Below are 13,995 nucleotides of genomic sequence, written 5' to 3'. Positions count from 1 at the left end.
GCCTGTCCAGAGATAATAATTCAGAACTGGTACAGCATTTCAAGGGCAGTTTTGTAATTTCTGATCTTTTATCTAGAAATTTTCATGATCAACAAAATCCTAAGTTGATCGCCAGGGGTTGAAAAATGAATGAAGAGCAGTTATCAAAAACAGGACATTTATGTGATGTTCTCCTTTTTCAAACCACTATATGTAGTAGTACAGTTTTCTAACTTGAGTCATGAATATTCTTACCAAAATCAAGTCGTTCACAACTGGAACAAAGGCTAATTTGTAGCAGTCAGTTTCAGAAATTCAAAAATAGTTTTTTACTATCCACAATTAAAAATTAATCTTGTAATAATTTATAATGGAAAAGAATCTGAAAAAGAATACATATATACGTATAACTGAATCACTTTGCTGTATACCTGAAACTAACATAACATTGTAAATCAACTATACTTCAATGAAAAAATAAGTTTCAAGAGAAAATATTTTAGCATTTAATGTCTTAGTATTAATCAACATCTACTGATTCAAAAGTTAAAAAGTATGTCCCATTAAATGTATGCACTTGAATTATTAAAAAAACTTGGAATTACAATAAAATCCTCAATACTTTGCCCATTATGTAATTAGGTAAATAGAATTACGACAAGGTCAATAATTAGTGATTAGTAATATGCCAAAATAATTTCATACATTAATAAATATATCAAAATCTCTTCTAGTTTCATTGTTTTCAGAAACCTAAGAATACCACTCAATGGTCATTTTACTTGTCATTTTCATCAGACACCATTCTTTTTGATTTTGTATTCTACTGAATACATCTTTCCCTGATTACTTTTGTTTTACTGAAAAAAACACACCCTTTTTCTTGGAAACAAAATGAAGTCTAAATTAATTCAATAGCTGCTGAAATTTCACCTGAAATTTTAAACAGCTACAAATCCACATTAGCTTTAATATATAGCTAGTACACAATAAAAATTAAAAGAGCTATTTTGGGAGAGTTGATGCAAGTAGAAAAATTGATTAAAGTATATTCACTGAAAGTCCTGTCATCAACATTTTTATTTAGTTTAGTAAATGTTAGAATATAAATACATAACAATATGTTCTTTTTATCATGGGTAGTCTTTTATATAACTAAAATTCATGGCCAACATTTTACATAACAAAACAACACAAAATAAGAAATTTGTAAATTATCAGAAATGGGACAAGGACATCAGAAAATAATACATTTTATATAAATTATAGAGGACAGTTACAATGAAAACCCATTTCTTTCCTCTCTAACTCAATTTTACAAGATAAAGTCAACACATATTCTGCGGACTAAGAGTGTATAAACACTGTGGCTCTTTCAAAAGACAGTGGTCAAAGACAAATGTTATCTTGATGTCATATATTTTTCTTAGTTCTTAACTGGAGTTGAGCTTCCTTTCATAGTCTTCTTTAGGTGATGGTAGTTTGGCAAGATTTTCATCAGGAAATCCAGCTGTAGTGTCTGGGGCTAAAAAGATAAGAGAATTAAGAACTGACCAGCAGAAAGCAAAGAGTATCAGGTAGAGATGATTATCACTATGTCATGGGATTACAGGTGATTTTCACTGACTTTTTTTTTTTGGCCCTGCTGTGCAGCATGCAGGATCTTAGTTCCCTGACCAAGGATCCAGGGATCGAACCTGTGCTCCTGCAGTGGATCCCATTCACTGACTTATTTTTGCTTCTGTTTTTTCAATTTACAATGAACATACATTAAGTTTGGTAATAAGAAAAAGCCAAAAAATTTTACATATAAAAATATATGTTAATCAGTTTTCAACCTTGCTTTCATAGATTTCACCTTGGCCTCTAAGAATTGAAAAAGTTCCAATTATAGTAGACAACACAAGTAAAATACCCCGAGTACACTGCTTTCTACACGACCTACAGAGCACACAGCTGTGATACTCACCTGATCTTCACTCTTCATATACCAGCTTTGCTCAAACTTCCCTCACTGTAAATCTCACTTGGAGTACTTGTGAAAATTACGGACTTTTAGGCCCTTGCCCTAAGAACTTTGTTTCCGAAAGTCTGGGTGAATCCTCTGTAATAAGGACCTCTACATGATCCTTACGATCAGCAAGATAATGGAAAACAGTGTTGCATACATACCACTATGTATTAAACTTCAGACATTCTTGCTCACTTAATTCTAATCTCCCTTAACCCAACTCCAGCTTCATTTCTCCCTCTTCAATTGTTTTGCTGTTATGCAGAAAGATAGTGAAAAAATACTGGATTTGTTCTTATTTCCTTTTTGGTCTATAGAGGTAATACTTGCTTATAATAATAGTAATAATAATAAAAGCCAAACATTACAGAATTACAATAACCCAGAAAGAACTGGAATTTTAATTTCTGATAAAATATGGCTAAGAACCAAAAGTGCTAAATGTCTTGAAAAATACTTTCTTTGGGGAAAGGGAAGGAGGGTGGGTGATATACTGAGTGTGTCAAACAGTGAGGCTCCAAACTTCAATCAGAACGTCTTCTGTCCAAAGGAAGTCCCAAATGCTCTATCTTACTTATCTCCTATCTAATGTGAAACTCCAAATACGTACTTCCCATTATTCTTGGTTATTAGGAGGGGACAATTTCTCATAAGACAGGAAAATATCTAAATATACCTGCATATTCACAAGCTGTGTTTATTTTCAAGGCATCTATGTTAGTAAACTAATAGATGAACCCAAGTTGGCTATTCAGTATAAATTTGGTAGGTTCATTCCTTACCCTCAAAGGTTGGTATTTTTAGGAGCAAATCCATATAGTTTGTAAGGCTTGGTGATGTACCTCCAGTGAAAATACATAAGACTAGGAATAACATCCCTGGATTTTCTTTTCCCATAATCAATGTGTCATTGTCATCTTTGGACATATTTCTGATATTAAGGACTCAATAATTACAAAGAAATTATAGTTTTAGGAATGTTTCTCTCATGTTTTATTTTAATTATTTGCTTTTTAAACAGCTGACTTGCTGCCCCATTAAAACAATTATGTGGTATTTTGGGAAAATTAGCAGCCCTAGAAAAGACTCTTTTTAAAAGAGACGTTCTAGTACCTGTGGTCGCTCAGTCTGCACCCGACGAAGGCAGTCTGCGCCATAAATCACTGTGTTCTCAGGGATGACTTCAAACGTGTTCAGGTTGCAGCAGGCCCCGATGATGCAACCACTTGTCAATATTACGTTTCTGCCTACATACGCTGCAGGAAAGACACAGAGAGAACTACCATGTAAGACATTCAATGACTAGAATACTATTTTTTTCCTAAGATGATGCAAGTCTAAAAATACAAACTGCCCTTAAAAAAATATTAAGAAATCACTTTAGTCCAGAGTTTGTACAGCACAGAGGCAGGCACCAGACTAGTATCAAGTGCATTCAAAACACAGCTCTGGGGCTTCCCTGGTGGCGCAGTGGTTGAGAGTCCGCCTGCCGATGCAGGGGACACGGGTTTGTGCCCCGGTCCGGGAGGATCCCACATGCTGCGGAGTGGCTGGGCCCGTGAGCCATGGTTGCCGAGCCTGCGCATCCGGAGCCTGTGCTCCGCAACAGGAGAGGCCACAACAGTGAGAGGCCCGTGTACCACCACCCCCCCAAAAACAAACAAAACAAAACAGAGCTCCGCTGCTATCTGTGCAATCTTGGGCAAGTCACTGTAAATTCTCTGAGCAAGTTCATCTATAAAATGGAGACCATCCCACTTCATAGTTTGCTGTAAGGAATAAACGAGATAGTAAATGTAAAGTGTCAAGCACAGGTTTGACACATAGTAAGTATACAATAAATAGAAAATGACAGTGGGAATCATCATCATCGTAACTGGTAATCCAAATTAAATAAAAACCATTAAGCAGATTAACAAAAAGCCTAATTTTTTTTTTTTTTTAAAAAAGAAAACATTTTCTTTCATGCCAATAAAGACCACGAAAGGAAAGGCACTATTCTAAAAAAGTCTTATCACTCCGGTTCTTTCTGGACAAGCTCTTGGAGCTGCTTCCCAGCAGTGATGGTGACTTACATGGCCCCCGCCTAGCCCCGCCTATGATAAAGTAGCTTACATTTGTTTCTGATGGGCTAGGGGAAAGCAGTCCTGAAATTCAAGAAAGCAAACTGCTAGAGAAACTAATTTTTTTCTTTAATTCTACAATAACGTTAATCAACTAAATTACCACTGACTCTAGTTTTTTTTTTTTTTTTTTAAAGGAAGGAAGGAAGTTTCTTTTGGTTTTTAAAAATCATTTATTTATTTATTTATTTTTGGCTGCGTTCGGTTTTCGTTGCTGCGCGCCGGCTTTCTCTAGTTGTGGCGCGCAGGGGCTACTCTTTGCTGTGGTGCATGGGCTTCGCATTGCGGTGGCTTCTCTTATTGTGGAGCATGGGCTCTAGGCACGCATGCTTTAGTAGTTGTGGCATGTGGGCTCAGTAGTTGTGGCTCACAGGCTCTAGAGCACAGGCCCAGTAGTTGTGGCGCATGGGCTTAGCTGCTCAGCGGCATGTGGGATCTTCCCAGACCAGGGCTCGAACCCGTGTCCCCTGTGCTGGCAGGCGGATTCTTAACCATTGAGCCACCAGGGAAGTCAGACACTAGTTTTTAGGAGAAATCTTTTTCAAATCTTTCACCTGAAGTTTATGGTTTAACTCAATCCTGATTTAAATGTACACAGCTAGAATTTCAATTTAATGTATGAAACACATTACTAGATTAGGTTCCTTAAAGGCGAAGAATTCGTCTCACAGCTGTGTTAGCCCACTTCCAACCACGCCTTCCTTCCAAGCACACCACTTTGCCGTGGTCTGTACTTAGGTTGTTTTCTGGAACACCACAAAGAGAAAGGAGGTAATCAGTTTCACAATAAAGTTCCAAACATAACTTACCTTTTGATTCAATAACATTATTATCTCCTATTTTCATGGCTTGGGAATCTGTAAGCCAGAGTTAAGTAGACATTGTGAATATGTTCATCTTTCTTCCCTACTAATTCACTGTGTCCTTATCCTGTACTGGGGCAGAGACAGAGGCATGGGAGGGGCCACGCGGGCTGGCCTGACCAGAACTCCTTGCCCAGGGCAGTCTGCAAGTAAAGTTTCAATCTTTGTATAGAAATATCTCAAGTATAAATAAATGTCTTCTATATTTTTAAAGAAATGAGCACCTTATACCCCGATTTTATGAGTAACATATTTTCACAATTGTTTTAAGAAAATGAAAACTAACACCCAATCACTTAAGGGTAGCACTGTTAATGGCTTGATATATCTTTATGTAAATATGTATAATTCCCTTTATATAACTGGAAATCAAACTGTACAAAATCAAACCGTATAAACGTCTGTAGCTCGCTTTATTCGGTTCACTTCTATTTGCAAGCCTTATCCCATACCATCAAAAATCTTTAAAAACATAATTGTAAATGACTGCTTAATGGTTCTAGTGGTCCATTTTATGCTTGCAGCTTAATTTATTTAAATATTTTGCTATTGTTAAACCTTTAGATTTTCTCCTTCAAGTAGTTTCTATTATAAAATAAGGTTTCGCTGACATCTTGAAAAGATTTTACTATCTTTTTAGAGTATGAAATCAGCAAAGGCACTGGTGACACTTGGGGGGAAAAATGCAAAGAATGAAATATTTTCATCCCCATCCACCATTTCCTTGTATCAGACAACAACATACTGTCCACCTAAAACTATATAGGAATCAAATGGACAGAGTGTGGTTCTTAAACCAGGACTGAAGCCAAGGTTACTCTATTTCATGGCTACTGCCACTCAGTCACTGTACCTGCCAACAAGATGTAGCAACAGGAGCAAGATGGTTCATAAAGGTGAGTGTGAGTTTGTGTGTGCGTGCATGCACACCTGGAAACAGCATACTTCTTTTACTCGGGTTATTCAATGGAACAGAGGGGATAATTTTTTTTGATATACTGTAAACAAGTCTTTTCAAAGAGCTGGAAGGCCTAGTCCTAAAAACGTAGTTTATATATGTTTATATATACACATAATATAAATTACATAATATACAACATATATTATACACAATTATATTATGTGTTAAAAAAATAATTATATACATATAATGTAAGTATTTGATAGATAAATTACAACAATTTCTACAGAGGAGATTTAGGTACCAAAAGACAGCTGGAAATGATTTATCTTAAATTATGGCAAAGGATACAACAGCCAACTTCAAACACATTATTGGTGCCAATGATCATAGGTTTGGGCTCTGGATCTTCAGGATCAGGAGTGATATTCTCAGGGTGACTATAAGAAGAAGAGACAAATTATCAACAAGTCAACAATGCAGTAAGCAATTCTGCTGTTTTAGAATTTGGGTTCATTCTCTCAATTTTACCTCCATGAAGCTTAATATATGTAACGATGTAAGTAATTTCTTTTTTTTTTTTTTTTTTCTTTTTGCGGTATGTGGGCCTCTCACTGTCGCGGCCTCTCCCGTTGCGGAGCACAGGCTCCGGATGCGCAGGCCCAGCGGCCATGGCCCACGGGCCCAGCCGCTCCGCGGCATATGGGATCCTCCCAGACCGGGGCACGAACCCGTATCCCCTGCATCGGCAGGCGGACTCTCAACCACTGCGCCACCAGGGAGGCCCTGTAAGTAATTTCTTAATCCAAGTGAGTTACTTATCCTCTATGCCGCAGAAGACTTTATTCTGAGTTGAAAAAGAACTAATGAAATGTAAAGAACTCATAGGTGTGTACAGAAGGTCAGCCTTTCTTTGTTTATTTTTTAAACTCAAAGCCCAGTGTGCCTTTCCCAGGACAAGGTAGAAAAGATGCTGGCTAGGACTTTTGGCTTGTTGAAATGGAATCAAAATCATGCCTAACTTGAAAAATTTCCTTTCTTAATAATCATGCAAGATTGTGAAATGTAAACAGATATTCACATAAAATAATCATTTGACGCTGTTAGGTGGATAGCTGAAACATTTAGAACATAAGATGTTTGTGGTCTAAGAGGAAAAAGCCATTTAAAAACAGTGCTTTATCTGTGACAGCTGAGTTACTGCAGAATATAACTGTTAGTTGACTTACACTAAAGGTGCCAAAATATATTTTAAAAAGAAACTGCTTAATATAGTAAGAAACTCCCAAATCCTAAGTAAGCATTAAGAGAAATCAATCTCTTTATCACAGTTAAGTATTTTCCCAAGGTCTTTATTAAAAATTCCATACACTGTTGCTATAAATTAGGTATAAGCTTGAATTTCCTGCCAAAATTTTACCTAGAAAGCTTTACAAATGCTTATAAAAATTTCATAGTTATTATAGTCTAGTTCACTAAGATTATGTACATGTTCTAATATTTTATAAAGTTTAAAAATTGCCTCTAGGACCCCCAATTTTTCAAATATAATTCTGAGTGTTATCCCTCAAAGCATATGAAAATATATATCAGATTTAAGTTCACACATCTGGGTAACATTGCAGCCAGAACCAAGACATCCAACTAAAAGACAATTTGAGGCAGTGAGCACAGCACTGGGCCATTGGGGGTGTCCTCAGGAAATGTTTGCTTAAGGAACAGAAGAGGCTGTCATACGTAAGGGGAAGATTATCAGAACGAGACTCGGAGATTCTAGTCATCCACCTACGAACTATCTCACCTTAGACAAGTCTCTTTACCCCTCTGGTCTTTGGTTTCCTCATTTACTAATTATTTGTGTTGAAAAAGATGCTTAAGATGAATGGAAAAGAAGATGTGGCACATATATACCATGGAATATTACTCAGCCATAAAAATAAATAAAATTGAGTTATTTGTAGTGAGGTGGATGGACATAGTCTGTCATACAGAGTGAAGTAAGTCAGAAAGAGAAAAACAAATACCGTATGCTAACACATATATATGGAATCTAAAAAAAAAAAAAAAAAAAAAGGTTCTGAAGAACCTAGGGGCAGGACAGGAATAAAGACGCAGACGCAGAGAATGGACTTGAGGATATGGGGAGGGGGAAGGGTAAGCTGGGACAAAGTGAGAGAGTGGCATGGACACATATACACTACCAAACGTAAAATAGATAGCTAGTGGGAAGCAGCCACATAGCACAGGGAGATCAGCTCGGTGCTTTGTGACCACCTAGAGGGGTGGGATAGGGAGGGTGGGAGGGAGGGAGATGCAAGAGGGAGGAGATATGGGGATATATGTATTTGTATAGCTGATTCCCTTTGTTATAAAGCAGAAACTAACACATCATTGTAAAGCAATTATACTCCAATAAAGATGTTAAAAATTAATTAATTAATTAATTAATAAACAAACAAACATAAAAAAAGAAAAAGATGCTTAGTGTTTCCCTAGTTCTCAAATAGTGGGCTTTCCAGATGTCAGTTGTAAAAGGTCCCTAGAGATGGGGCTGAAATGAATGGAAACACTCTCTGTGGCACCTGATTCAGAGCATCTGTTAAGAGTCTGACTCACGCATTTATGATGAGCGCCTGTTCTTCTATTAGGTTACCTTCGCCGATTACTATGGGCCCGGCTTCTGCAATGATTCGTGCTTTAGGGTGGATCACCGTCCTGGGTCCTGTTAAAAGTACGGTGAAAAGAAATTACTTTTGAAGGCTGCGCTTCCAAGGAGGCTATTGGGAGGAACGTTTCCTAAAGCAGGTGCCAGGCACCACACTAGGCACATTACAAACGTTATCACTGCCTTTCGTGCCAAATCTCAAGCTGAGGTGAGTGGACACAGCACACGCTTTGAAGCCGGACAGCCGTGGCTCACCCTCTGTTCTGAAGCCTCTGTTATCTCAGCGGTGAAATGGGGGCGGTGATAATACCAGTCCTGCAGGGCTGTTTTAAGAATTAGATGAAGTAATGTTTGTAGACATAGTATTCTGACACGTAGCCAGCAATAAAAATTAATTCCCTTCCTCCTTTCCCTCATACAGGTAAGGCTCTCTTTGCTTACAATGTTGGTGCTTTCTTATGCTAGTGCATTACAGAATTAGTCCTTTTAATTAGCTAATTAATTCATTTATTTTAATTAATTAATTAATTTTTGGCTGTGTTAGGTCTTCGCTGCTGCGTGTGGGCTTTCTCTAGTTGCGGTGAGCGGGGGCTACTCTTTGTTGCGGTGCGTGGGCTTCTCATTGCGGTGGCTTCTCTTGTTGTGCAGCACGGGCTCCAGGCACACAGCTTCAGTAGTTGTGGCACACGGGCTCAGTAGTTGTGGCTCACGGGCTCTAGAGCTCAGGCTCAGTAGTTGTGGCACACGGCCTTAGTTGCTCCGTGGCATATGGAATCTTCCCAGACCAGGGCTCGAACCCGTGTCCCCTTCATTGGCAGGTGGATTCTTAACCACTGCGCCACCAGGGAAGCCCAAAATTAGTCATTTTATTAAGGGATTAAGAGGAAATATGGGCGAGATGAGAGTTAGAAAATATGGAGACTAACCTTAGCTTTGTTACTCTGTCACCATCCCTACTGGCCTAGGATGTGACTTTAACCAGGTGAAAGGGGTAACAGCAGGCAGAGGAAGGAGCCAAGCATGGTTACTGAAGTACTACGACTCTGATGAAGGGAGACCTGAGGCAGTGACTCCAACCTCAGGTCTAGGGGCAGGAAGGGCTATCATCAAGCCCATTGGCGGTGGCGGTGGAGGAGGCACTGCACTGCCTAAATCCGGTAACATCCCCTCCCCATAGGCCTAGCATTTGGGTGATAATGAAACCGCTAATGAGAAAACAGAATCGAGGCAGCCGCTCCCTCCAACACCCGCCCACCCACCCATACCAAGGCCATTTTTATCTGTAAACAAGCGGACAGGAAGTAACTGACTCTGAAAGTAAGAGAAGGTGGGCAGAAGTGCTGACAGAGAGTAGGAGGAGAGTCAGATAGATGGCACCGTCCAGGAAATTCAGTATGCTATTGTTTTAATAAAGTATATTCATAACTTGTTAATTTATTCAGTAATCATTATCTGCTTGTGACAGGCAGGGCTGTATGTTACAGGGAAACAAAGAGGAATGTGTGCTATATTTGCCCTTTTGAGCTTGTTTATCTTAAAAATTGGGAATATTTAACATGCTTGCTCAAAAATGTATTAAAATAAAGAGGCATTCCAGGTGCCCAGAGAATTGGAAGGAATCTCGCGCAGCATATTTTTTTCCCTAACAATGAAGAGCTCGGGACTGATAAAGAGGCGGGGCCCAAGTCAAAGGATGCACAGAGAGTGGCTTTGTTATTTCTGTCACCTCTGGCTCCCCAAATTCTCAGCTGCTAAAGTACAATTTCCCTGGCGAATTCTCCTGTTCAGAATAGGAGATTTCAGAATAGAAGACGGGATCACTGAGATCCCCGGGAAGCTTCTCAAGGCGACCATGACTGTGACCACGTGTGCCTTTTTCCTTTGACACACACACACACACACACACACACACTTATAAAAGGAATACATACTCATTAGAAAAACCTCAATCAAAGCCAAAAGGGAAAGATCCTCTCTCTTGCTAATCCCATTCCCTAGAGGTAACTATTCTTAAAAATTTGGAGTATATTATTCCAGACTTAAGTACTACTATATACTTAAAATCTGTAAATATCACTGTATATAAAATATATTTCATTATAAAGTTAAAAAATAAAGGAGAAAAAATACAAATTACAAGTACATACTTTTTCAAAAAAACAAGGAATAGTACTTATTCTGCAATTTGCTTTTTCACCTAGTAAGTCATGGTGATTTTTCCATATAAGTACATCTAGCTGGCTATTTTTTTTTTTTTTTTTCCGGTATGCGGGCCTCTCACTGACGTGGCCTCTCCCATGGTTGAGCACAGGCTCCGGACGCGCAGGCTCAGTGGCCATGGCTCACGGGCCCAACCGCTCCGTGGCATGTGGGATCCTCCCGGACCGGGGCACGAACCCATGTCCCCTGCATCGGCAGGCGGACTCTCAACCACTGTGCCACCAGGAAAGCCCTGGCTATTCTTTTTAATGGCTGAATATTATTTCACATCATATGAATATATCATAATTTATTTAACCAATCCCTTAATAAGGGGCATTTAGAAGTTAATACTTTTGGGGAGAGGTGCTAAAACATTGCTGAAACAAACACTGGATTCCTCTGAAATGAGAAATTTCTGACAGGTCTTCCAGCCATGTGAACCAATTTAAATCTGTAGTTTGCACAATACCAGATTTACATTTTATGTCAAAATATTCCATGATAAAGGGACTCGATCTTTCTATTTTAGGTTATTTATAATTAAAGCCCCAGCTAGCACCCCGCCCCTTGTCTAGAAAGTCCAGGCTCTGGCCTTTATCACTTAAAGGCTATGTGCTTAATCTCTCAAATGCCTCAGTTTTCTCATCTATAAAAAGATGAGTATGATAACCTACCTCACTGGGCTGAAGTGTGGATTATATAAAATAATGTTTGAAAAGGAGATCATAGTTCTTCAAAATGGGAAGTTCATCACTACCTGACACTAAGAGCTAAGAACTTTATCACAGTAAACAAAATAACTCCTTCTGGTCTGAGAAACAGAAGAAAAGGGAGTACTTTACTTCCCTGATACTCAGGTACTGGGGTAAAACCTCTTTTTAACCAGGGAGGAAAATTCTTCACCATACTGTAAGATAGTGAAAAAGATTAATAATTAATAAAATTAATAATTTTCCATTGCTAGCATTAAAAATCTGACAGGAGGAAGAGATCATCATGGCTGTGACAGAAAGTAGATCCTTTGCCACAGCTAGATAAGTAGCCAGAAGCACTAGATATTCTGCTGGTACTCAGGCTGCAGCTTTTAACAACAAGCAGCCTTGCAAGAAGCTACGTGAGAAAGGGCTAATACGACAAAAGTACTACTGGGACCTGTTATTCTTTAAAAGTTCCTCTAAAGTACAGCTTTGAAAACAATTGGTATTTTCATCTTTCCCTTTCAAAAATAATATAATACATGTTAAGTATACAAAAGAAACCCAAAGAGATGAGCACAAATTTTTAAACATTAAAGAATCCCAAATCCCATATCTTCTTACACAATATTTAAAAATAATGCGGGGCTATTTTAGCCAGGTGTTTATTATTGTTATTGTTTTTATCATTATTAATAAGTTTGTTAGTAAGTAACTGGAAAACTGGTTATAAATCTGATGGCCTTGCCCTGGGATATAAAGCATATTATGAGACCTGTGAGCAGCTGCTGTGAGACCTGTGTTTAGGACAACACCTCCACCTGGTGGCCACACTGCCAAACTACAAGTCTTGGAGTTCCGGGCTGAAATGACTTGAAAGGTGAAACTATCTACTGCAAGTTGTGATGTTAACAAGGTCATGGGTGACAATAAACTGAATAGCTTCCCTTAACCTCTTGTAGGTCTTTTCTGGGCAGAGACTAGAGAGGTTAGTATGTGTATATGAGCCGCAGGACATGTGACTGCTAAGACTTAAGTTTGGTGAACTCCTTAAAGGAACTTTCTGACTTAGGTGAGTGAGGCTTTGTCTCTGCACAGCGCTGGAGTCGTCGGCACCCGACAGCCTGGCAACCTGAGCGCTAGTCCAAGACACTGGAATGTGAGCACGGTCTGCTCCATACTTCTCTGCACGCAAGAGGCATTTTTACCTAGAATGGGTCTGAATTCAAACCAAGCTGAAGGGTCTTGAGGTTAAAATGCTTTAACAATAAAACTCTGTCACCACGGAAAGCTTTTTTTTACAAGGCTGCTGTGAACCTTCTTGGCGCTCCTTCTGGCGGGGCAGTTTGTACCTTTTCTTACCAAACGTGCTGAAGCCCTGTTTGGCTTGTGTCTCCTCGTCTGGATACGCGTGTCTAGAGCCGGAGCTGACTCACTGGCTGATGGATGACGTTTCTAAATGGTTGGCCGGGCTCGACGCAACCCGGCCAGAAAGACATTCCTTGCATCGAATTTCCACTCCCCTCATTTAGTAAAGGGCATTTTTCCTGTCTATCTTTGCCACAGAAAGCAATCTTTGTGGACATTTTCCTAGGTCAATAAATAGCTCCAAAAGCCACAAGGTCTCTTTTGAAAATGAAAACAATTCCTTTGACCTGTAAGCTGAAGTACCTTTAAGAACTGCTTTATATTCGACGAATTTCTCAAGTCAAAGCCACTGTTCTGCTTTACTGAAAAAGATTTCCATATAATGCACATATGAAACTTACATAATGTTATAAACCAATGTTACCTCAATTAAAAAAAAAAAGATGTCCACAATAAAAGGGAAGCTTGTGTTAAAAACTCTCATGGAAAGAACGGCAGAATAAGTGGGACCAAGTGCTTCCATCACAAAGCTTTGCCACTGTCCTCAGTTCTGCCTTCCCATTATGATGTCCCACCAAGCCCTGTCCTAACCCCAGGAGTCTGCCTTCACCCCGGAACAGGACTACAGGACTGTGCTCAGAGCTACCTTTCTGAAATGTTTTTCAGCTTTCAAAACAAAATTTTCAGGAAATAATGCATGGCCCATGAATCAAGGCAAACTAATTAAAAACAGGCTTCATACTATGAAACCTTATTTAGCTAAATTATAATTAACGAGAGCGCTGTTATTTTTCCCAAGGTCTGTTTCCTAGCTGCCTCTAATGACAGGGTCAGGTTCCTGCAGAGTCACAGCCATAGGGTTTCTGGTTAAGGCCAGTACTTCAAATCTTCGGACTAGTTAACTTTGATAAACCAAATACCTGATTTTCTAGGAAAACAGAAGATCAGGTTTAAAGTTCTACTAACTGAAACATAGCAAAGGAAAAAATTACCTTCTTCCTCAAATATTTCAGAATGGAATAATTTGGTAAGAGTAAAACTGATGAGGGAATGAAAAGTTATGTAAAACATCCTGAAAAATCTATTAATTAAACTACACTTAAATTTATTGCCACTTAAGCCAGAAAACAGAGCTTATTAAGTGCTCAAATCTCATACTGTAACAGAAGACTTACATTAGTTATCTTG

At 38.8% G+C, this 13,995-nt stretch overlaps 1 protein-coding gene across 1 annotated transcript in view; it reads right to left on the bottom strand.

Annotated features, from left to right (window-relative positions):
- Window positions 1–1,094: 1,094 nt before the first annotated feature.
- DCTN6 (dynactin subunit 6) overlaps window positions 1,095–13,995 on the bottom strand; it is a 25,018-nt gene continuing 12,117 nt past the window's right edge. Inside the window, exons 3-7 of the mRNA XM_060085976.1 lie at window positions 8,494–8,599; window positions 6,229–6,317; window positions 4,923–4,970; window positions 3,104–3,246; window positions 1,095–1,504 (exon numbers count right to left, since the gene is read on the bottom strand). Coding sequence (XP_059941959.1) covers window positions 1,406–1,504; window positions 3,104–3,246; window positions 4,923–4,970; window positions 6,229–6,317; window positions 8,494–8,599 — 485 coding nt within the window. The 3' untranslated portion in view covers window positions 1,095–1,405. The remainder of the gene's footprint in view (window positions 1,505–3,103; window positions 3,247–4,922; window positions 4,971–6,228; window positions 6,318–8,493; window positions 8,600–13,995) is intronic.

This window comes from Mesoplodon densirostris, chromosome 20, assembly GCF_025265405.1.
Source record: "Mesoplodon densirostris isolate mMesDen1 chromosome 20, mMesDen1 primary haplotype, whole genome shotgun sequence".
In the NCBI taxonomy this organism is placed as follows: domain Eukaryota; kingdom Metazoa; phylum Chordata; class Mammalia; order Artiodactyla; family Ziphiidae; genus Mesoplodon; species Mesoplodon densirostris.
This window is presented reverse-complemented; position numbering and strand designations above follow the sequence as displayed.